This window comes from Atractosteus spatula, chromosome 5 (genome assembly GCF_055471065.1).
Source record: "Atractosteus spatula isolate fAtrSpa1 chromosome 5, fAtrSpa1.hap1, whole genome shotgun sequence".
Taxonomy (NCBI): domain Eukaryota; kingdom Metazoa; phylum Chordata; class Actinopteri; order Semionotiformes; family Lepisosteidae; genus Atractosteus; species Atractosteus spatula.
Genome location: NC_142710.1, coordinates 9,144,163 through 9,169,873, shown reverse-complemented (window position 1 = coordinate 9,169,873; position 25,711 = coordinate 9,144,163). Strand labels below are relative to the sequence as shown.

Here is a 25,711-nt window from a genome sequence, read left to right as displayed (position 1 = left end):
CGGGGCCTGTAGGAGCCGCGGGTGTCGGGGCGAGCGTGCCAGAGCTGACCCCCGTGATGCCTGGCCAGGCGGTTGACGGGGCGGACACTGGGGGGAATGCAGGGGCAACATTGCCCAGGATGCAGTAAAAAAGAACTGAAATCAATGACCTTACAAGGAAGACCATCAGTGGAACAGGAGGAACAGAAGACACAGGGGTCCCCCAGGACCAGTGCTGGGAGCCCCTGTTCCTGATCCCCTCACTGTGTCTGGAGCTGCCCTGCTCTTTGCTGGCGACTCAGAGACAGGGGGACCCCTTGATCACATGTGAGGGGAAGGAGTTCCAGTCAGTTCAGCCTCATGTGGAAACAAACAGGAGACGCCCCTACAGCCCCTACAAGACCAGGGGTTCTAGAAGGTGAACATTTTAATAGATCTTCCCAGGCAACTTGGAGGTGGGGTGGGGTTTGAGGTTTGGGGTCCCCCATGTGTCCCACTGCTGTGGAGAGAGAACAGATGTCTGATGCAACAATCAATGAAGTGTTCAGAAGACAGTGAAACAGAGAGCAGCCCAGAGCAGAACAGGAGGAGCCTTCATCATTGTGACAGAGACAGGATCCCCATGAGAGAGAACAGACCAGAGTCCACTGGGACAAAGCAGGCTGGGACAGGCCCTCTCCGTGTGGGGAAGACACTTGACACTCTTTAGTCTATGAGAGCGTCACGGCCCTAGGTTGGCCATGTTTATTTTTTCCTTTTCTCTCTCTCTACATCAGGATTGTGTTTCGATCCATAGTTTGTTTGATTAATTGGATTAATCTGGGTGGAAAGCACTTCCCCTTTTGCTATTGGATATTGAGGTGCTGGCCCCAGCTCTCATCTCTAAATAAATTCCAGTTTCCTCTGGCTTGACGTCAGAGCTTCTCTCCCACTTTACAACCATGTAGAAGCGGAGCGTCTCTCTTGGCCTTGTTGTGTGGAGTTTGGGGTATGTTCTTGCTCACTTGTAACCAATTAATGCAGATGTGAGTGTGGGCTTTTGTTAGGCAGCTACTGCTTATGTGCTCCAGTGGTTTGTCTTGTTTACTGGGTGTTCTTGTGTTGTCTTCATGTTCTCTTGGGGTTCATTAGATGCCCTTCTGTCAGTCAGTGTGGTGGTGTCCCTGTGTTGTAATTGATGGGAAATAGTTTAGAGTAGGGAAGTGAGTTAGGTTGCGGAAGACCGTTCTTTGGCTCTGCCACTTTTATTTTCTGGGCTGGAGTCAGTTAGGTTAGTTGCTTTGTCTTTATGACAGTGTAGTTTCTTTTCTTATTTTTCTTTTCAGGGACTCACTATTAGATCTCATACACCTTTAAATTGGTGTTTGCTGTTTTGGTATTAATGACGGACAGAAACGAACCGATACCTGTGTCACCCCCAGTTGTCTTGTCACCGTATGTCTCCTCCCGGGAAACAGGTCCTGGTGTTTAAATCAATTTTATTTCTTAATGTTTTATGTTCATGGATTCTTCATCTCCTAGTGACTAAGTGAGCCAAATTAGGGGGTCGTAACTAGAGTCATATTTGATGACACATGTATATTCACTTCTAATGCTTCACGTATCATTGCCAAAGACAACTTTTATTGTTTGTCAAAGTCTTGCAGAGGAAAGTGATCTCCACTGCCCTCTCAACACAACCATTGTGTCACGGGAGCCGGTCCTGACTCCCAGAAAGTGTGTTGTTTAGGACCCTATGCACACGGTATAATCCGAGAGTGACTGGAGAAGGACAACAGGGGAAACACAGCTGGAAAAGGACGGGATGACAGACAGGGAGGTGACGGCAGTGATCAGGGGGCGTGGCGATGGCGAACGAGTCCAAGGGGAGTCCAGCTGGGTAAAAACAGGGCGCAGTCCTAAATCCGATACCGGGAGATTCAAAGACAGACACAGGGAATAGGAATCCAGGAACACAGCAGATAATATCATAATGGAGCCAGGCGATCCGAGCCCCAGACTCAGATGGTCAGGATGCCGTTCTGAAGCCTATGCTGTCGGGTCTCTCCGTCTTCCAGTGCTGAGAGCAGAGCTTCGGAGACAATTGAATTAATGCAGGGAAAAACCAGGGACAAGTGTACGGAATAAAGCTAAAATACAAAAGGGTTGGAGAGCCCTCTAATGGAGGGATGAGGAACATGACCCATTCACAGGGGTGAATGTATTTTCTGATAAGAGGAATCGACCGGGTGAGGGAATCCGCTGCTACTTCTCATCATGACATCACTCCGGTGCTAAAACTAGGTTACAAATAGCAGTTTGGAAGCCGCCTGCATATGCTTGTGGCAGGGTGTTAATGTGGGGGATTTCCATGCACTCGGCTACAATCCAGGGAGACCTGTTACAGCTGGTGGCTTTATCCCCTACCTGCCCCTCCTGACTGAGTTGTCCTTGTTTCCTTAGGCTGAGCTAAGAACCGATCCTGAGGAGAAAATGCACTTGTGTCACCTGGACACAAACTGGGAGGTAGAGAAGGGGAGTCAAACTCCAAGATGAGAAAAGCAGGGAGCCATAAGACTCGAGAGAAAAATGAATGGAAATGTCTCCAAGGGTTTTAAAAATGGAAAGAGAGCCATGAGCCAGAAGCCGACAGCGTGATTCTAGGACAAACGACGATGTGAGACTGTGATGTAGCACTCTGAATGAGCATTACAGGCGGTGCTGAAGAGACGTTCTCACACGATCAGTCAGAGGGCTGCCTTGGGGGGGGTAGGGGCCCCTCTAGTGGTGAGCAGGGTAACATTCCTCCTGCTGTGTCACAAGTTGAAGTCGCGGCTCTGGTGCGTGTGTGTGTGCGTGTGCGTGTGAGCAAGAGCTGAGGAGGCTCCTGTCAGACACCCGTCTGTCACGGGGCAGCGCCCAGTTTCCTGGAGCTGCTCTCATGTCTCCTGCGCTCTGACGCCCCATGTTGAAGGGTGGTGAAGATGACGACTGTTACAGTGAGGAAGACTAGGGACTGAGGCGGACAGATTTCACAGACGCCTGCTCTTTATTGTGCAGAACTCGTAACTGACACAGAATGGCAAAACCCTTCCAAGGCACCCAAGATCCATAAAGCAGTAACCCCCAAAATCCAAAGCGCGACAGCATCGTGAGCCCCAAATGGACACTCTGTGCGACATAACAATACCCTTTGTGAAAAAGCACAGTGAAAGATTTGAACACGGTCTTCCAAAGGATTAAAAATGCTTAAATATATATTCATGTTTGCAACCCACTTCACCCCCTTCAGCATGATGATATTCCCTTCTGCGGATTAGACCTCAGAAGGCAGAAAACCTTCAGTTCTGTGCAATCTGCCCTCCCGAATAGTTCGGATCAAGGGCTCTCAAAACGGAAAGGGATCCATACCGCTGGTCTCACAGAACTTCATTCCTGTCATGTATCTCACTAGCTATCAGGATGAAATAAAAGACTGAATATGATGGTGGCGAGTGCTTGGAGGGGATGTGGATTGGAAAAATTGATGGGAATATTATAGATTTACATATGACGTTGGGAACATTATGTAGACGTATTATAGAGGTGAGGTGGTGGGTTGTGAGAAGGTTTGTTTTTTGTCTCCAGTTTTTAGTGCATTGAAATTGAAAAAAATCTATGAAAGAATTCCTAAGAGAAAATTAATAACCAAGAACCAAAACACTGTCAGACAGTGAACACAGTCCCAGCAGGATTCAAAGCTGATAAAACAAGAAGACTTTCAAAATAATTTCACTACTGGTGAGAAACCTGGATTGATTGGTTGGTGGTTGGTTGGTTGAACGACTTGATCATGGTGTGAGTATAGTTTTGTCACACATTAGGATTTTTTCCCAGTGCTAGGAAAATAAGCAAAACTTAAAAATCTGACAGGATGAAATGGATATCTGAAAAACAAAGCCTTCTGGGGCAGCTTGTCTGAATTGTGCTGGTATCAAAGTCAGTAATTTTTATAGCCTGTGTACATGTTCACACAAGAGACAATATCATGAAAGGTATGAAAAGAAGACAGAATATCAGTCCTGAAGTCCAGCCTGCAGCAGGGAGATAGACACGTCCTTGCTCCAGGCTCTACATGTGTCCAGTGAATGGACAGGGCTCAGGGTGTGGAGGTTTAGGTGGTCAGCAGCAGGGACAGGACAGCCAGCTGCAGGACAGTGTGTCCCAGGGAGGAGGCACTGCTGGGGGTGGGGGTGGTGGTGACCACGGTGTTGGGGTTGATGAGGGGCAGAGTGGGGCCCACATTGCTCTGCAGGAAACTCTGGTATCTGGACACCTTGGGGAACACCCCCTGCTGCAGGGCTCGGGCCACACGCCCATTTCGTTGGACAGTGTTGTCCACTGCAACAATGCTGGCCTGAATCCAGAGAGAGTCCTGTTTACACACCAGGGGATCCCCTGAGTCTCCCTGGACAGAGAGGAACAGAGAGACAAGAATTAATACAGACACACTGACCGACCCAGTTCCATCCTTCATGAGAATCAGGGATCTGTATCTCAGAATGAAGACACTAGAACACCTCAATGACTGTGGCTATGTTTAGCTTTTTTGCCTGTATATTGTATTTTAAAAAAAGAAGCAAACTATTTCAGCGTCTGGAGCTTTGGGTACCTGCTGTAGGTCCAGCGATCCGGTACAGAGGTTGTCAGCTGAAGAGACGTTCACACACGCGGTGATCACTGTGGACACTTGCTGGAGAGTGTTCTCACCTGACAGTATGGGGACACATGGGAGATCTTAGCTTTCAAGAGAAAGTGGGAAAATGTAACCTCTCCCACTTCCTGAATCATCTACCTGGCACTGAGTGTGGAGAAATCTTGGTCTTGTCACCCCACCTCCACAATAGAGGTGTACGAAAGGGATGTGTTTTGATATTTGATATTACCAGTATTCAGAAAAGAGCAATTTTATCTGCTGAGGTTCTGCACATTATTCAAGGGTGAGCCGTGTAGTTCAGAATGAGGCATAGTGATGGAAATTAAGGATTAAGGAAGCTGTAGTGTCATCTAGTCCTTCAGTGTAAATTGCAATAAGTAAACAGAGAAACACATGTAATAGTGTAAATGAATAAAACAATGAAACACCACTCTCCACACTGGGGTACAGGGGAACCCCAGGCCAAAGAACATTTATTTCCAGGCAGTTGTGCAAGCCAGGCCAGTCTGTGTGAAAAACATTTATCAAAAGTTTACGGCGCCATCTACACTGGGGAACTGGGAACCCCAACCCCAGGTATCATTTTGTATGAAGAACCTTGATAAAAGCACTGTCCACACTGGGGGATCTATGTTCCACTCTGTGACCTCAGAACTTGACCTTGTACCCCAGACTCACCTGTCCCAGTTGCGTTGCCCCAGCCAGTGACCCAACACTGAGCTCCAGTAGGGAATGAGACTCTCTCCCCAGCCAGGCAGATGGGCTGGATGTAGTCAGTGAAGGAAACCTTGGTGTCCAGTTTCAGGAGGGCAATGTTAGTGCCACCAAGCTGGCTGGTTTGGACACTCTGGACCCCCAGGGATCTCTCGAAGGGGTTTGAGCCGTTCTGCTTCAGTCTTCCCAGGATTACTGTCCACTCCTGGACAATCACTGGACTGGAGGGATATAGAGGATGGAGTACAGATACACTGGACTGCACAATAGTGAAGAGAAACTCATAGATACACAAAAGTGACGTTGACCTCATTGTCACTCAGTCTAAAGACTTCTAACATTTTCTGGATTCCTGTTAGACTGTTTAAAAGAACCACATTGATGTGACTCTGTTCCAATTAAATCCATCTATCTGGGTCTGAATTTTATCCGCTAGTGTGTACTGTAAGTATGTAAATTAAAAGTAAAACTCATGACTCTTACTTTGGTTAGTCAACATCGTTGCTCTCTGAAGGGATTGTTCTGTTGTGTAACATTATTCCTGTTGTTTTGGCTCTGGTCATGTTCGTGACCTGGTCTCAAGGTGTGTCCAATCACAAATGTATCAGTATCTGAAAATGACTATGATCCTGAGACTCTCTATTAATATTCATGTATTACTGTGGTTCCTTCAAGACTATTTCAAAACCTGCTGTAAATCGGAGTCTTGTTGTCCATCTCACCCAGATAGAGACAGGTGGGGTTGGGTTGTATCTGGGTGAGAGGGACAGGTGGGGTTGGTCTGTATCTGGGTAAGAGGGACAGGTGGGGTTGCTCTGTACCTGGGTAAGCACTGTGCAGTTGTCATCACCCAGTCACCAGTTACAAGGGTCCCTCCACACACATGACTCCCATTCCTCTGCAGGCTGGCCATCCATGGCCAGGACCCCTCTGCAGCTGGCTGATCAGCAAGGAGGGGTGTGTTGAGTTTGGGCCTCCCACAGACTTGTACTAAAAAACACAGTGAGACAGCAGAGTCACCTGGAGGACTGGACACATTTCCCACATGCAGCCCTGCACAACATGATTTTTACATTCACTTACAAATCAGTGTAGAAGACACAGGGAAATCATATTCCAAATAAAGATAAAAACATTCTGGCTTAGGGAGTCCAATTAGCAAGATACCTGGACCCATTAGATGGGAGGAAGGGATTACAGTGAGTTTGTAAAATTGCAGACTGGGATATAATTGAGCTCAGCAAAATACTTTGACTGAAACAGACCCAATTAGGTGAGTACAGTGCCTTACAAAGGTATTCAGACCTTGTACAGCTTTAATTTTCAATGCATTGCTCCAAAGCTTGCAGTTTATGGCACTTGGAAGTAGGGATTAATATTTCTCATTTGTTCATCAATCGGCAAAGCTGTATTTATTATACTTCATCTTCTGTTGTTTAACAACACCTTTTCCAGAACTGTAATTCTGATTATGATAAAATAAGCTGGTAGATATAAAGCTACCTTATAATTAGAATTTGGTGTTAACTGGCCTAACTGAGGAAATGACAGCCCTTTTAAAGTTCAGATTGAATGAGTGGAGTGAATATTAAGTGTGAATGATAAGGGAGTGAGCTTTGTTTGAAGTGGTAGATACAGAGACGTAGTGTTTCAATGGAACACTGATGGATAAGCAAGGGAGGGAGAAGCACATGTGATGCAGGTGATGGTCGGCTCAAGTCAGTGAACTGGAGGCAGTTCGACCATCATGTACAGTATAAACTTGCTCAAGACTTAATTGCTGGAACTGAATGCATAAGAACAGATTCAAAGCTGAATCCCCAAAAGACAAAGAAATATCTGCTTCATTAGCAGGTTGAAACTTGGCGAGGGCCAACACCCCTCCAACTGGATGCCAACATTTGGGAAGGAGAGAGTAGACTGAGCTGTGACAACATGACTGTATTCATGTTTCAGGGGAATTAAAGAAATAGACAACATGGGGTGGTGGAGCTGAGCAGCCCTGGCAGGTGAGGAAGAAGAGAAGAGGGGAACGGACACAATGGTCTTGAGGGATGCAGGCCCACTGCATCACAGGTGGGGAAGAGAAGGGCTGGCAGGGACTGTCCACTCGGATCCGCCGACCAAAATCAAGCAGCCTGGCCATTCGGGGTGTCTCTCTCTCGGTTTTATAGCAGTTCCCTATGATTAGGTTCATGAAGAAAGGGGGTCACAAGGTCCAGGGGACAGGCCACCTGATTAGTCTGGGGTGCATGCCTACAGACTGACAGATTGACACACTGGAGGGGAAGGAGACACCACAATAAACAGCTGTGCTACACCCTCAAGGCTCAATGAGTGGAGGGGTCGGACCAACGATTTCTGGTCAGGGAGCTCCAGCAAACAGGTCCAATGAGGGGGCCCAGAAGCTGGTAGATTCAAGGCACATGCCCTAGTGGGGGGTCTCTTCCTAAGACCTGACCAGGCATTTGCTGTCAACTTAATCTCCCGGGAAACCCTAACAGAAGAAATCTGGGTGCAGTAGGCACTGGATACCCAGTGCCCCCCTTGGAGCAGTCAGGGGACACATCTGCCAAGAACGGGTCACACTGGTGCCAGTCCTCTAGCTCCCTTTCAGCTTCTGGAGCCTCGGGGTGACACATCCATGGGCTGAGCTCCCAGTCAGAGACCAAGAACTTGAGAGTGCAGGAAAGAAAAGGGCTCTGCTGGGGCACTGGAAGGTGGCTCAGGTATGGGAAGAAAAATGAATGGAAAATGGCTAGGTGACCAAGACAACCTGGGAAGGAGAGAGCGGAGAGGGAGAAACTGAGGAAGTTTGTGGTTCCAGAATGTGTCCTGGATGGAGAGTGCTGCCCAGAGTGAAGTCATGGATTGACAGGAATAAGGGGACAGCAGAGAATATTCCAGGAATGAGTGCAAAGACTTGGAGCCACCATGCAGAGTAAAGACCGAAGAGACTGTGAAGGGACAGTACTGCCAGGGAGGGAGTGGGAGAAGAATCATGAGGAAGAGCTGCAAGAGAGGTGCCTCAGGAATATAAAGGAAAGAGGAAGATAAATGAGGTGCTAATAGATCATTAGATGGGATCAGCTGAAGAGGATCTGGTCAGAGTGGCAAACCCAGGATATCCGTCATTCCTTATAAGAAGTCTTCCAGGGCAACGATGGGCCCAGAGATACAACAGAGCTGCAGTCATAACGTGGAAAGCAGAAGAGTGAAAGAGGGCAGGAGACAGCTGTGGGTGTTCCACGCTTCCAGGGAGAACTGGAAGAAAGAGCAGACAGCTGAGATGCAGGTGCTGGGTAGTGGGTAATGAGGCAGGGGCCAGGGAGAAGCTCGATTCATCTCGCGGTCCTAGTCTGTTGGGCCTCTATGTTGAAAGTTGCAGTTAGCACCTTTCGGCTCTGGGTCTTAACATTTAAATAAACAACTCTTTTGCCGTAGAACAGAATACTGGTGAGACTGAATCACAGATAAGCAAAATCATTAATTAAAATTTCCCGTTTATGAGACCCTGCTGTATTTGTCACTTTACCAATCTGGCCTGTATAGCAGAGGAAAACCTATCTCACATCACCCAAGGAGTTGGTAACAAAAGATCTACCTGATCAACTGATTCATCACACAGCACAATTCAACCCTACTGTCTAGCCCAGTGGTGGCCGCTGTATGACGGAATTCTGCTTCTTATCAGTCCCAGCAGGGACTGGGAAGGTTTTTGAGACTGATAGGAACAGAGATGAAGTAAAATACTGGCAAAGCTTAAAAGAAAACCTAATAATTAGAAAAGTAATTACCCAAAGCACAAGGCCAGACCTAGAATGCAGTGGATGATTGATGATACATATTACAAACATTTCATTTATGTATGTATGCCAAAGGGGCTTCCACATAACATTGAGTGTGAATGAGGGGTGTGAATAATCAATCAGTATATGTTGTTATTTTCTCAAATCATTCTTTAGATCTAGAAGTATTCAATTTTAGGAGTCAGACATTGAATGCCTTACTATTGAATGTCTTCATAATAATCCTTTACACTGATATAGCACTTTTCTTGCAACTCCACTGAATTCATTGTACAGGTAATGGGAACTCCCTTCCACCACCACCAGTGTGAAGTTTTCCCCATAGATGCAACGACAGCCATAGTGCACCAGAACTCTCCCCACACACCAGCTCTCAGTGGGGAGGAGAACAGAGTGATGAAGCCAGTTCAGAGATGGCGATTATTGTGAAGCCATGATTGGTAAAGAAAGGGGGGATATTTGGCCAGGATGCCGGGGTAACACCCCTATAATTTTCAAGAAACACCCTTGGTTTTATGTCTCATCCGAAGGACGGTGCCTTTTTGCAGTAGAGTGTCCCCATCACTATACTAGGCCATCAAGACCCACATAGACTTCAATGTGAGTGTCCCCTATTTGCTCCTCAAATACATCTTCCAGCAGCAACCTTGTGTTTCCCATTCATATACTGACCAGGCTCATACCTTCAGTGGCTAGCCAGTTGTGAGTTGCAGGGTGTATGGCCGCTGGCACATCTACAAAATTTATAAATCTACAAATAACATGCACTATATGCATATGACTTCAATCATTTCATTTCAAACAATTCACTTCTTTGACATTAACACTAGACACAGCTGTCTCATTCACAGATAGGTCCAGAAATGTACTCACTAGGAAGTGCATCAGAAGTGGTAGATGTAGCTATATTAGGAGTAAAGGAAGCAGTGGTCACTGGTCTTGTGGTTGCAGAGGAAGCAGTGGACACTGGTGCTGTCGTAGAGGGAGCAGTGGACACTGGCGCTGTAGTGGAGGATACAGTGGAAACTGGTGCTTCAATAGTAGAGGGAGCAGTGGCCACTGGTGTTGTAGTAGTAGAGGAAGCAGTGGACACTGGTGCTGTAGTAGTAGAGGAGGCAGTGGACACTGGTGTTGTAGTAGTAGAGGAGGCAGTGGACACTGGTGCTGTAGTAGTAGTAGAGGAGGCAGTGGTCTCTGGTGCTGTAGTAGTAGAGGAGGCAGTGGTCTCTGGTGTTGTAGTAGTAGAGGAGGCAGTGGTCTCTGGTGCTGTAGTAGTAGAGGAGGCAGTGGACACTGGTGCTGTAGTAGTAGAGGAGGCAGTGGTCACTATTTCAGTAGTTCCTGTAGTGAAAGAAGTGGTCACTGGTCCACTAAAGGTACTGAACTGAGTAGTGGTTACTGGTAACACAGCTGATGTATAACATGTGGAATTCACACTGTATTGCACAAAGTTTGTACTGTTTGAACCAACTCGTTCTATAATCCAGGATTTGTAATTGGGCACTCCTGCTTGAACCAATAAATATGTGGGACAAAAGTTTCTAAAATCTACAACTCCAGCCTGAATCCAGGAAGACTCCTGTTTACACACCAGTGGACTCCCTAGGATTCCAGTAATAGGATAATATAGATCCTAAAATGAGAAGGAAAAAAATATTAATTCAAACCTTGATACTACTGTACATTGACAATAGGGTTAATTGACAAACTGACTCTCTGGAGAATATAGTACATTATCTAAGAAATGAGAATCAGACATATTGCCTAGATACCACAAGGAATTAATGCAGAAAAAGAGAGAGGTTAATACAGACACACTGACTGTACACTCCAGTACATTAACACTGCACTGAGAGAGAGGGGATAATACAGACACAATGACTGGACACTCCAGTACATTAAAACTGCACTGAGAGAGAGGGGTTAATACAGAAACACTGGCTGGACACTCCAGTACATTAACACTGCACTGAGAGAGATGGGTAAATACAAACACACAGTCAAGATCATCTAATTCCCTGTATATTCCCTTTAATGTATAGTATAGTCATATAATATCATAAGGCTTTGTTTTTTTATTTATTTTGTTTGTGTAGTTCAGTGTCAGGTGTTGGAAAGAAACAACTACTTCAGTTACCCTGCAAGATGAGAGGTTGTTCTGAATCACACCAGCACAGATCATTTTTTCTGTTACATATGGAAAATTGTAGATTTTGTATATCTGATCAACACAGTCTGTGTTCTCAATGATGGGCAGCTGGACCTGCTGTAGGGTCTTGTTCCCTGACAAGGCCGTGTCTGAAAGACAAGACAGGTGGTCAGTGTCCTTCCCTCAGTCAGTGACAGACTCTCCCAGCAGCTCTACAGTGTGGAGATCCTGAGGTCTCACTCCTCCTGCTTCAGAGCCCCATCTCCGCCTCTCCTCAGGGTCTCAGACACTCAGCAGGATGACCATGGGCTCATGGGCTCACAGGTGTGTGACACAGGGACAGGTGGAGACCTGCAGTAGAGTCCTGAAGGACCCAGTGGTACAGCTGTGGAGTGAGAGTGTACTGCAGCAGTGTGCTGTGTGGGAGCTGATGGAAAGTGACCAGGGGACAGACGACAAGAGTGACTTGTGTCACCTCTGACCCCCTGTCTGCTGGCAGAGATCAGTGTCCACAGGAGGCAGAGGCAGAGGCAAAGGCAGAGACCGGGTCTACTGAAGGGGATTGAACCGAGGCTCATCCTGGACAATAAGAGAGAGGAGATTAACCTACTGTCTGTCATGTTGCCCCAGCCCGTGATCCAGCAGCTGGTGCAGTTGTGGAAGGAGCTGTTGACATCAGCCAGACAGATGGGCTGGATGTAGTCAGTGAAGTTCACAGGGCTGCTCAGCTTCAGCAGGGCGATGTTATCATAAAAAATATAGGAAGTGTAGGGGTAAAGAATGATTGTCTGGACCCCTCTGGTCACTTCGTGAGGATTCAAGCCCAGCTGTGTCTGTCTGCCCAGGTACACTGTCCACTGACTGGCATTGGTACTGCTCCTGGAGAGAGAGAGGGGTCATTAGTGTCAAAGACACATGTTATAATGTGTAAACTGGTTCATTGGTCATTACTGTTCCATTTCTTTTTCATTGGATTTGTCATTGCTGTGGCACTTCCTGTAATCAGTGATTCTCAGCCACTTGTACATCAAACTTAACATAAAAAACTGAGAGGCAATGAAATTTATTCATCAGATGTATCTCTGAGTGGATATAGAGAAGATGTCTTCTAGTTCTTTACTTATTGAAGCAAACTGCAGCTGTCAGCACCCAGTTGCTGTTGATCAGTGAGCCTCCACACAAGTATTGACCTATCCAGTGCAGGCTGGCCTGCCAGGGCCAGGACCCCTCCTGGGCAGAGTTTCCCTGCAGGACACTGGGACTCAAGGGCGCCTGGCCGCAGGCTGGAGAGACACAACAGAGAGAAAGACTGAGGGTGAGCTGTCCTTCTCCCATCCCAAACCTCTGAGCACAATGACTCTAAAACATGTCTTACATAGAGAAATTCGTACAAAAATAGATTCAGATGCATACTCCACACCAGAACTAAAAATAGAAAAAGAACTCTTTAAGAACGGATGAAAGTTTTGTAGCACGGTGTACTCCTCTCCAGCAGTCACAGTTTCCTGACTCCCAGATCTCAAAATTGAACAATGAGTCCTCTTGTGTTGAGCCACATTACTCCACAGAGTGACCCCTGTGGAATTAATGATCAGTATATCCTCTCTCAGTTCTGTGTGGGAGTTAAGGTCATAGTCTCTCCAGTCACTGTCTGTCTACTGAAACAGTATTTGGTTAGTTTATAATTTTATTATCTGCAGCAGAGACTTTTAATTAATTTCCATCTTCATTGATTTTCTTTGACTTTTTGAAAATCGTGTCTGTTGTTTTGTTTTGCACCTTCACTTGATTGAACATTGTAGATAATAATAATAATAATAATAATAATAATAATAATAATAATAATAATATTATTATTATTATTATTATTACTGCTGTGAACTAATGCAACAATTAATGGCAAATGTGAAAGAGGTATTATATATACAGTACGCTGAATCAAAACGCAGTAGGCGTGGCGCATCACAACGCATCATAGTGCGTCCAAACGCATTGTACTGCAATTTATGATAATAGTATCCAGAATCACCTTGGAAAACCGTCAGGTGGAGCTAATAAAGCTTAAGGTCTCATATACAGCATTTGAGCTATCACCTGAAAATGACCGGTTTCAAATCCTGGTCACTGCTGAGGGACAGTCTTTTTCCAATTAAGAATTTAAGTTCTTTAAATTTAACTTTTTCAACTTTTAATAATTTAAAACTGTGTATTACAGCATGTTAATCACTAGACATTAAAAAGTCTGTATATTTCAGAAAAGCAAGACATAAGATGGCGCCGACAGTCCTTGTCTATTGCTTTATTTTTTGTTGTTTTTCGTACTGCTCACTGCACGTACTGTTCGCTCGGTGATTAGATATGAGCAACACTTATAGACATAAGATCGAATATTGGCACAGTTAAATCTACACCAATAATTACTGACAGCTATCTGGACTGTGGTGTCTCACCTGTACCTGTACTGGGAAGAAGACGGTGTCGTAGGAAGAGGGGTAAACGGGCAGTCGTTCTGGTAAGATTGAGGCAGCGCAGCAATCGTGCCCCGCTCCCGAGTATACTTCTTGCTAATGTTCAGTCACTGGACAATAAACTGGATGAACTGAGAGCAAGGCTTGCTTTCCAATGGGACATCAAGAACTGCAACGTGCTGACATTCACCGAAACCTGGCTTGACCCATCTGTTCCAGACTCTGCTTTCCTCCTGGGAGGATTTTCTATTCACCGTCAGGACAGAACAACAGATTCGGGTAAGAGCAAAGGCAGCGGGGTATGCTTAAACAAATCCTGGTACACAGATGTGGAGATTATTTCAACATCATGCTCTACACATCTTGAACATCTGACAATAAAATGTCGCCCTTTCTATCTCCCAAGGGAGTTCACATCCGTAGTTCTCACAGTGGCGTATATTCTGCCGCAGGCAAATTTCACAAAGGCACTGGATGAACTACACTGCCACCTTAACAGACACGGGAACACACATCCTGAAGGAACATTCATCATAGCGGGTGATTTCAACGGTGCAAACTTGAAGAAAACAATGCCTAATCTACAACAACACATCGACTGCCCGATACGCGGAACGAACGCGTTGGACAATGTTTACACTCCCTTCCGGGATGGTTACAAAGCCCTCCCCCGACCTCCTTTTGGCAAATCCGATCACGCCTCCATTCTACTACTTCCTGTTTACAAGCAGAAGCTTGTAAATCCGATCACGCCTCCATTCTACTACTTCCTGTTTACAAGCAGGAGCTTAAACAGGTGAGGCCAGCATTAAGAAACATACAACGTTGGTCGGATGAATCGGATTTTATATTAAATCACTGTTTTGCTACCACTGAATGGCAGATCTTCCGCGAAGCTGCCGGAAATAACATAAATCTTTATACAGACTATGTTACTGGCTACATCAGTAAATGCATTGAAGATGTGGTTCCCAGGATTACTGTTCAAACATATCCAAATCAGAAACTGTGGGTAAATGGCGATATACGTGCCAAACTTAAAGATAGGACAGCTGCTTTCAATTCTGGCGATATGGATAGATACAAAAAATCCGGAACATGTGGAGTGGTATACGCACCACACGGAACATGTGGAGTGGTATACGCACCATTACAGACTACAAAACGCAACCAAGCTATATCACACAACAGTCTGCCTCTCTTTCTGATGAGCTAAATTCATTCTATGCTTGGTTTGAGGTCAGTAATGCAGATCCAGTCAGGAAGATTCCAGAAATCCAAGACAGAAATCCACTGATCATATCCAGAGCGGATGTGTGTAAAGTTTTTAAAAAGACCAATCCACTCAAGGCTCCTCGCCCTGATGCTATCCCTGGACGTGTTCTGAAGGCATGTGCAGACCAGCTGGCAGATGTCTTCTCGGACATAATCAATCTCTCTCTAGGTCAGTCTATAGTTCCTTCCTGCTTTAAGAAAACCACCATTGTCCCCGTTCCTAAGCAACCCAGAGTCAGCTGCCTGAACGACTACCGCCCTGTTGTACTCACATCAGTTATCATGAAGTGCTTAGAGCGGTTGGTCAAAGCATACATCAGCTCCTCACTGCCTGACACCCTAGACCCACTGCAATTTGCATATCACGAGATCAGGTCAGCAGAAGATGCTATTGCCACTGCCTTCCATTTTGCCCTCTCACACCTGGATATGCAAGGAACATACATGAGAATGCTATTTGTTGATTATAGCTCAGCATTCAAAACCACAGTGCCCTCAAAGCTTATCAAGCTCTAGGACCTGGGACTGATCCTCTGTAACTGGATCCTGGACTTCTTGACGGAACGTCTGCAGGTGGTGAGGGTGGGTACCAACATATCCTCTACCCTGACTCTAAACACTGGAGCCCCCCAAGACTGTGTGCTTAGCCCTGTCCTCTAATCCTTATTTACCCATGATTGGGTAAATAAGTCATAACTCAATCTCCATCATTAAGTTTGCAGACGATACAACAGTCATCGGCCTGATCACAGATGTGGAAGAGTCTGTGTACAGGGAGGAGGTTGAAACCCTGGCAGCATGGTGCCAGGAGAGCAACCTCTCTCTGAACATCAGTAAGACTAAGGAGATGATTGTGAACTATAGGAAACACCAGGGAGGAGATCACACACCTATCGTTATCAATGGGACTGCAGTGGAGAGGTTCAGCAGTTTAAGATTCCTGGGTGTTAACATCTCAGAGGACTTAACCTTGACCCACCACACCAACACCGTGGTCAAAACAGCACGGCAGCGCCTGTTCTTTCTCCGCAGGCTAAAGAAGTTCGGCATGCCGTCACATATCCAGGCCAACTTCTACAGGTGCACTATTGAGAGCATCCTGACTGGTTGCATCACTGCCTGGTATGGGAACTGCTCCGCCTGGGATCGCAAAGTACTGCAGACGGTGGTGAAGTCAGCGCAGCTTATTAGTGGCTGTGAGCTACCAAACATCCAGGATATCTACTCAGCTAGATGTCTGAAGAAGGCCAGGTCCATTCTCAAGGACCCCAGTCATCTCAGTCACAAACCGTTTTCCCTTCTACTGTCTGGTAAATGGTACTGAAGCACTTGGTCCAAGTCCAACAGACTACAGAACATCTTCTACCTCCAGGCAATTAGCAAATCACCTGTAATGGTAACATGGACACACAGTTTTCACTGTATTCATCATACTGCACTACTTTTATATATTGCATACACCCTGGACACATAGCAGCTCTACTCATATTGAGTTTTGTCTGAGTTTATTTTATTAAATTTCTATTGCCCTATTATCCATTATTATATCACTTTCTTTTGTGACGGTGAGCTCGTAAAAAAGACATTTCATTGCCAGCAACTACTGCTGCACGCTGTATTGTTGTGCATTTGATTTGATTTGATTGCTCAGTTGGACAAAAGTACACAACCTTCTACCTTCATCATTATTCAGACATATTTTATGCATCAAAGTCTTTATGGAAGATATTACAAATAGTATTAATAATGAATGACCTTGGACAATGTCCTTGTAACCGTCTGCATCAGTTTAATATTTTATTTTTTCATTGACAAAAAATAACACCTCTTGTTTAAACAGATTATTTTGTTGCTGCACAGACTGTTAAACCAGAGAAAAAGAGCACCTCTTTCCTCGAAGCATTTTGTTGATTCAATCACATATTTGTTTCCAATCATACAAAGTAAGTTTTGAGAATCTCTGATTCACCATGCTTATAATGGTTTCCTGGAGATTGTTCATAAACAATATGAGGGAGATCTCCCTTTAGTTCAGCTGGTTGGTTCCCTGTTGAGTGATGCCAGAGGCTTAGGTTCAAGTCTCTAGCAGTGGGGGGCTGACCTGAGGCAGCAGCAGTGATGACACATACCCCTGTGAACCCAAAAGTGCTACATTGGTGTCAGAGTGGAATGGGAGAGCCCTTGGCTGAGGATGGTGAATTAAGCTGGGGAGAGTGTAATGCATATGGTGCCATTGCAGGTTGTGTGTGCTGGTTTACCAGTGTGGTGACATCACCGCCCTTCCCTGTGAATAGCAGGGACCACAGCTGTTAGGTGAAGGGGAGATCTCCCTTTAGCTCAGATGGCTGTTTCCCTGTTGAGTGATGCCAGAGGCCCAGGTTCAAGACCCCAGCGGTGGGTGGCTGACCTGAGGAGGCAGCAGCAAAGGCACATACCTATGTGAACCCAAAGTGATACAATATTATGTAAACTGTATGTGGCTGGTATTGGTAGTTTAAGTTAAAAATACACACCAGTATTCCACTTTCTTCCTAAACATTTTAAGCATCAAAGTCTTGCATTCGGTTACATACTATGATTATTTTTTAATAGTTTTTATGTGCTGCTTCTGACTATATTAAGATTATATATTATAATTATATTCATATACTGTAGCTCAAATTTACATTAGTACACTTTCTTTGTAAATGTCTCCATCGGTTTAACTCATTCCAGTGTGGTGTAATGGCTTAGGTGTGTGCCTTGTGTGCTGGAGGTTAGGGGTTCAAACCCACCTGATGCCATGAGTTCTGTTCTAACAAATGAAAAGCTAAAATAGTGGACATTATATTGACATTTTTTATATTTCTACATATCACAACATGTTCAAAGCTAAGTGATTTATTAATAACAACGAATAATTTCAAACTGCTACTGTACTGCCACAATTGTCATTATCACTGATAATAAATATTATCGACACTATATTGAATTTGTTGGTATTTCTAAATATCACAAAACATTCAAAGTTAAGTGATTAACCTTTTCCATGAATACTTGAGCTCGTTATCGCAGTAAAAGAAATGCATACTTTTTAGAATTTTATTAATAAGGAATATAATATGCCTATCTAAAGAAATAAATAATGATATTAATTTAATTTAAGAATCTAAATATATGTATTTATATAGCTGGTAGTATTACTGTAATTCGCTTTCTCTGTAAACACATTTTATTTTTAATTTGACTCATTCACTCATTCCCTCATTTAGCTGAAACGGATAAAGAAATCATGCAGTAGTTATATGCATTTGAAGGCGCTCTGTTTTATTAACAGACACTCAAACCGTGAGTAATGTCATCCCATTACACAATGTGCTTATCGTACAAATCCTGCTAAACTAAAAATTAGACACAAGAAGAGTATTATTGGACAATGTTGTGAGGCTCTGTCGGAATTTCTCTGTAAACTGAAGAAGTATAGAGGAGACGCGTTGTGTATCGCCTCTTTTTACACTTGGAAGAACATTCCAATGTTAATGCGACACGGAAGATATTATTAATAACCTTTTAAATCTGAAGCTGTTAACTTTACTTCACACCTGCATGTCAAGATCATGGTTTCAAAATAAAAAAAAAACATCAAACCTTAGATTTTATGAGAACATGATTGTTTCACAAGGATGTGAAATGTGACAATTTTTTACCATCAGGAGTAAAATGCCAAAGTAAATGTCATATTTACAATTTGTTGAAAATAAAAATATAAAGTTCTCTAAAAATTTCTCAGTCAAGAGGTGACTCAGTTTTAGGTGTGAAGAATGCAGGATCAGGTGTTTTGCAGATGTAGCGATAGTACATAATTCTGGCTTTATGAATTCACTCTTAATAGGCTAATCCAGTCATTGATTATTGGGCTAATTCATTCATTCTCTCTGATGCAGTGCATCAGCTGGTCAGGTGACTGGGGGTGGCACATTATTTCCCACTGCATTCTGGGGAATGTAGTTTTGACAAGAAACCTCCATCTTGTCTCCATCTATCACTCTCTCACAATTCATTACCACCATTGTGCCAGTACCAAAAAAATCAGCACCCACATGCCTGAACTACTTCCGCCTTATTGCACTCACCCTCATCATATTGAAGTGCTTTGAAAAACTACTTATTCCACACATTAAAGCCAGCATTCCAAAAACACTTGATCCTCTCCAGTTTGCCTATCGCACAAACTGCTCCACGGAGTATGCAATCTCTATAGCTTTACACACCACACTAACCCACCTGGATAAAAGGAACACCTATACAAGAATTCTATTGATTGACTTTAGCTCAGCATTTAACACCATCATACCCATAAAACTTTCTACCAAGCTCAGGGCTCTGGGTCTAGATACCACCCTCTGTAGCTGGATCCTAGACTTCCTCACCAGCAGACCCCAGACTGTCAGGATTGGCAACCTCACCTCCAACACACTCACCCTTAACACCAGAGCCCCACAAGGCTGTGTGTTCAGCTTACTATTTTACTCCCTGTTCACCCATGACTGTACTGACATGTTCAGCACAAACACCATCATCAAGTATGCTGACGATACCACAGTCGTGGGCTTGATCACTGACAATGATGAGACTGCCTACAGGGAGGAGATAAAACAACTTGCAGACTGGTGCCGAACCAACAACCAATATCTCAACATCAGCAAAACCAAAGAGCTGATTGTTGACTTCAGAAGACAAGGAAAAGTCCACTCCCCCATCTACATCAAAGGGTCTGTGGTGGAGATGGTGAATAACTTCAAATTCCTAGGTGTTAACATCTCTAAGGAGCTCACATGGGCACTCAACACCTCCAGTCTCATCAAGAAGGCACAACAGCGGCTGTACTTCCTGAGAAGGCTGAAGAAAATACACCTACATCCACAGATCCTCACTAACTTCTACAGATGTACGGTGGAGAGCATACTGACCAGCTGTATCACAGTCTGGTATGGCAACTGCACCGCATCCGACCATAAGGCACTACAGCAGGTGGTAAAAACTGCCCAACACATCATCAGCAGTGCCTTACCCTCCATCCAGGAAATCTACAACGCCAGGAGTCTGAAAAAAGCCACCAAAATTATGTCTGACCCCACTCATACCAGTTATAACTTGTTTGTCTCCCTACCATCTGGCAGAAGGTTCCGAACGCTCCAGTCGCACACAACTAGACTCAAGCTGGTTATGCCCCCACTCCCTCCCATCATACTATGATCTCTCCTCACTTCTTCCTATACCCCCAATGACTGTGCTCCTACACCACTAGATACATGACAACTGAATGTAAGCAGAAATGGTACTTAAAACTGTACTAGTTGTAATGTATTAATCACCATATTATTTTTGCATGGTTCGCTGAATTACTTTTGCACTGTTTTTGTCCTGTTTGTATACTTTTCTCTGTTTGTGTATTTGCACAGTTTTTGATTACACTGTCATTGTTATTGTGTTACTGTCTATTGTCTTGTTCTATTTATATACTGCACCTGAGAGGCTAATGAGAAACACTTTTCACTATACTATGCACCCCTGTAAGTATAATGACAAATAAAGTTGAATTGAATTGAATCATGCGTGAATGAGTCAAATTAAAAATAAAATGTGTTTACAAAGAAAGTGGATTACAGTAATACTACCAGCTATACAGTATAAATACATATATTTAGATCCTTAAATTAATATTGTTATTAATTTCTTTAGATACGCGATTCCATATTATATTCCCTAAGAATTAAATTCTATAAAGTATGTGTTTATTTTACTGCGATAACGAGTGCAAGTATTCATGGAAAAGGTTAACTCACTTAACTTTGAACATTTTGTGATATTTAGAAATACCAACAAATTCAATATAGTGTCAATAATATTTATTATCAGTAATAACGAAAGTAGTGGCAGTATAGTAGCAGTTTAAAACTATTCGTTGTTATTAAAAAAATGACTTAGCTTTGAACATGTTATGATATTTAGAAATATAAAAAATGTCAATATAATGTCCATAATATTTGAAATTTTATTTTTCCAAAGATATTTTAATTTGTTAAAAGAAAACTCATGGTGACAGCCGGTTTCAAACCCCCAACCTCTAACACACAAGGCACAAGCCTAAGCCATTACATCACACATGTAATCACAGAGGAAGGAGTTAAAGTGATGCAAACATTTCCAAAGAAAGTGTACTACTGTGATAATTTGAGCTGCAGTATATGAATATAATTATATTGTTAGCAATTTCTTTAGATACATGATTCCATATTATATTGCTTAATTAAATTCTAAAACGTATGCCCTTTTTTACATAATACATAATATGTTTTACATAATACATTTATGTTCCTAAATTAATATAGTTTATGACCTTAAGACGCGTTATGCTCCTCTTCCTTTTATGCTCAGCTTCTAAAATTTCCCTTTAGTTGTAAAATTCCATATAAATATTCGAATTAAATATTAAGCGAATTAAAACATGCACAGTAAAGAGATTAAATGATTAAATTGTTTCATTAACAACCAATGCACCATGAGTGCCCCTGTCCATCATTTTGGCCACATCACGTATCGCAGTACAATGCGGTGAACTTTCGGGTAATTTCGCGCAGTACAGGGTTGTACCGTGCATTTTGAATGTCTGCATCTGTAAACCAGTAGAGTTGCACTATAGTGGTTTATTTACATTTGAATATACCTTTCTAATTTGTATTTTTAATTCATCCAAGACCTATTACTTTGTGAAATTACATTGTTGATAGCTTAAGAGTTTAAAAATGAGATGTCAAATTAATTTGTAAAATGACTGAGAAGACTATCATAGATTCCACACATTTAATACTTTTTTTAAAAAGTATCATCTCTAGTGAATTTTCTTCAGTGAAATAAAGAGTATTTGTTCTACTGTGAGTGCTTAGTTACAGAATCCTGATCTGCAGCTGAGAATTACTTGTTGTGTGAAGAACAGTTGTGGAAGAGAAGCTCATAGATTTAGTGTTATGAGAGAAAAGAGTATTTTTTTATTTTAATAATTACAAAAGATGTGTGACTACTTGAGCAAAAATACACCATTGACGAAAGTTTATTTTACAAATAATATCAATATTTTCAGAGCTCGTCAGTTACTCAGCTCTCCTGTGGATAAACTGTGCTGATAAATGAGGACAGTAGAGCTTGTCAGAGCCCTGAGAGACACAGCTCAGCCACTGGCCAGACAGACACCACCTACCTCTCACTGTCAGGATCAGAGCCGCCAACACGCAGAGACTGATGCCCACCGCCATGACTGCTAGTGTGTCAGTGTCCTGTCTCCAGCTTCTCCTTTCTCTCCTCTCTCCCTCTGTCTGTCTCCTGCTCTGATATACACACCTGGAGAGACATGCCTCCTGTCCCTCCCTCCCTCATCTGTTCTCTCTCTCTTCCAGTCTCTCTACACACCTGGAGAGACACGCCTTGTCTCCCTCCCTCCTCTTTATAACACATAAACAATCATATATTATACTATATTTGCACTGGGATGTACCTAACTTCCCTTTAACCTTGATCTCACTCTTCCACATTCCATCACGTAAAAACTGAATAAATTCTGTACATTTTTAGTCAACAACAGTAATTACAGTGCGTGAGTTAGCTGTAGGACAGCTCAAATGTATTATCTGTGCAAAAATGTGGTCTAATAGCACAGACAATCAGGAAGCTCTCATTCGCTGTGGTGCTTCAGAGGAATGTATGTTTCAGTGTTCACTTGCAGTTCATCAGGTACAGTGCCTACAGAGTTCACACACTCTTTCTAAAATAACAATGAAGACGCATTAAGTCATAATTGATTTTTCCTTTACAAAGTGAAATCTTTTATATCCATCTCCTGGTCTGCGCCTTTCCACAACTTTATCTGGGTGTTTTGATCACTTCTTGTTGCCCATAGTTGTCTCCTTCCTTGGAGATCCACTGCCCAGCAGAGGAGACCCACAGGAACAGCTGAGTTTATTCTGAAATCATCACAATCACAACAGGAGAACACAGGTGGAGATTAGTTAGTCCCCTTTCAGGCCTCACTGGATTACTCTAAGACGTTGATAGATTAGAAATACCCAGTGGAAACGTCAGAACTCTGCTTCCTCACGACCAGCTTTATGAGAAAACCTGGAGTCGATGACCACTAAGTTGTATGGAGAAGAGATGGATTCACATAGTCAAAAAGAGTTGGAAGAGTTTTACAACTGGACATTTCACATTTTCACATCATAAACAGTGCAGCACAAAGCTGCTAGAGAGTACCTGTTAATCCAGTCTTTCTCAGCATCCTTTTCTTTCCTACGATACACTTAAATCCAGCTTTACATCAAGGGACCTTGAAACATTAAAGTGTCATTCCATGTGATTCCTGAGTGAACAGTCCTGCAGTGTGGCCTGCACCTGTCTGAAATGTGTACATTGCGCTGAGGCATGAGGCAACCACTGTGTCTCCATTCTGCTCTTCACAGTGAATCCCTCAGTAATGAACACACATAACAGCACAGGAGACACCCTCAGTGAGAAGTGGGGGTTTACTATGAACCTACCCCAGTGGGCAAAAGATGTAGAATATATGTCTATTAAACACATACCTTAGACATATAAATGTGGTGCGTAAATTTTCTAGAATGAAATTCTAATATACGTATATTGATATACGTCAATTATACATCTATGATTATATGTCCATTATACATATATGGTTGGAGTTCTATTATATGGATAACTTTAGAGGACTATTATACATATATGGTTAAAGTTCTATTATACATCAAAGATAGGTTTAATAGGCGTAGAAACTAGTAAATAAAGTCAATGATTTGGCTTAAAAATTTTATTCTGAAAATATACAATCATTTACACCTGAAAAATATGTAGTTCAAATTATACATTATATACAATATTGTAATCAACATATGGCTAATCATAAAAAAACACAACAAGTAAACATTAATCAAAGTCTAAAAGTATGTTTTTGTTTACTCTGATAACGAGCGTATTCACAGAAAAGCTTAAAGCTATCATTTTTCTCACAAAGTATATAAACGTACAGTAATATGGTCAGAAGGAGCACGTAAAAACGTTTCCAAATAACCACATGTAAGACTGATGCTTAAAATGTTTAGGAAGAAATGGAATACTGGTGTGTATTTTTTCTTGAAACTACCAATACCAGCCATATACAGTACAGTTTACATAATATGTTTATGTTCCTAAATTAATATCGTTTATGAGCATGTGAAAGGCATGGTGAATCGGAGATTCTCAAGACTTACTTTGCATGATCGGAAGCGAATGCGTGATCAGATCAACAAAATACTGTGGTGTTAAAGTGCGGTATGATGCAAAATGATGCGGTATGACGTGTTTAGATGCGACATAACCACCGTGTTGTACCGCAGCGTACCCCACTCGTTTTGAATGGCTGCATCTGTACATGAAAGCATATGGGGTAAATACTTCTACACGAGTATGAAGAAGTGATACATAAAACAAGGATAATATGTTTAGTATAAGATCAGTTGCACTAACTCGCTTATCAGTCTCATTGACATAATCAACATTCAGGTGCTCATAACTCACAACTGTTACTTAAATGAATTTAATTGGTGTCATCTTAATTCCCACGGGCAGTAATGACAAGGAATGATGGATATTGAATTATGTAGCCTTGTTCCAGAGGCCAGCAAGCTTGCAGACAATGAGTATAAAGCAGTTTTATCAATATGATCTCTCTTGGAAAGAGCCCCTTCTACATGTACTTTAACAATTTTTGACATATCAAATGGACTGAGAATTATTCTACAATGCACAGCCACTCTAATCCTTTCATAATCATTTTATGAACCTTTTGCTGTTTTAGGTTTGACTGTTCATTGTTTTCAAAGAAATAGATCTAAATGTTATCAGGAATGTGTTGAATGTTGAAAAACCTGCTGTTTGAACTGCCCCCCTGGGGATGAAAGTACTTTGGATTGCATTTCTCAACTTAAACGCTCAGTAATCACACAGAAAATGGATGTGAACAGTACTGTAGACTTATGTTTTCATGTCCTGGCCCCTATTACTATGGAAATGTATTGATTCTTATTAAATCAATACATTCCTGTATGTTGCAGACATTTCAGGAATTTAATCATTTAAAATAATTATCTTGTATCTCCTATTACGATTTAGTAAATTTATTATGAATAATTATGTTCAGTAAAATTTGAGTTTTCTCTAAACCTGGCTTGTAGCTTATTATATAAAGAACTGTTGTGGAAGAAAAGCTCTTATATTTAGTGTCATGAGAGAACAGAGTGATTTTTAATTTACAGAGTGATTTTTAAGAGACTATACAAGTCTCTCTCTCTGCTGGCGTTTTTAATCGTTTTTATTTTAAATACATTTTAGCAAAGTAATGTACCATAAAAGTATTGTGAGACATAGTTGGGTTAACATGTTCAGTGTTGAGTGTGTGGTAATTTGTTTGGTGCGAGTGAAGTTTTATTTAATCTCTGACCCAGGGAAAAGTTTTATTTTTTCAAAGAAATGTTTGTTAAAAAAAAAAAGTCATGGCTTCAGCTGGATTCAAACACCCAACGTGTGATGTATGAGTTAGGAACCTAACCCACAG

The 25,711-nt window shown here is 42.7% G+C and overlaps 1 protein-coding gene across 1 annotated transcript; it reads right to left on the bottom strand.

Annotated features, from left to right (window-relative positions):
* Window positions 1-2,988: 2,988 nt before the first annotated feature.
* On the bottom strand, window positions 2,989-22,361 carry LOC148834008 (transmembrane protease serine 9-like). Its single transcript, XM_088916272.1, has 9 exons — window positions 22,307-22,361; window positions 12,447-12,609; window positions 11,937-12,199; window positions 11,315-11,475; window positions 10,051-10,810; window positions 6,190-6,358; window positions 5,333-5,589; window positions 4,610-4,707; window positions 2,989-4,405 (listed from the first exon to the last, which is right to left on the bottom strand). Exons 1-9 carry the CDS (start codon window positions 22,359-22,361, stop codon window positions 4,112-4,114), a joined length of 2,220 nt encoding a protein of 739 aa, XP_088772398.1. The 3' UTR covers window positions 2,989-4,111.
* Window positions 22,362-25,711: the final 3,350 nt, after the last annotated feature.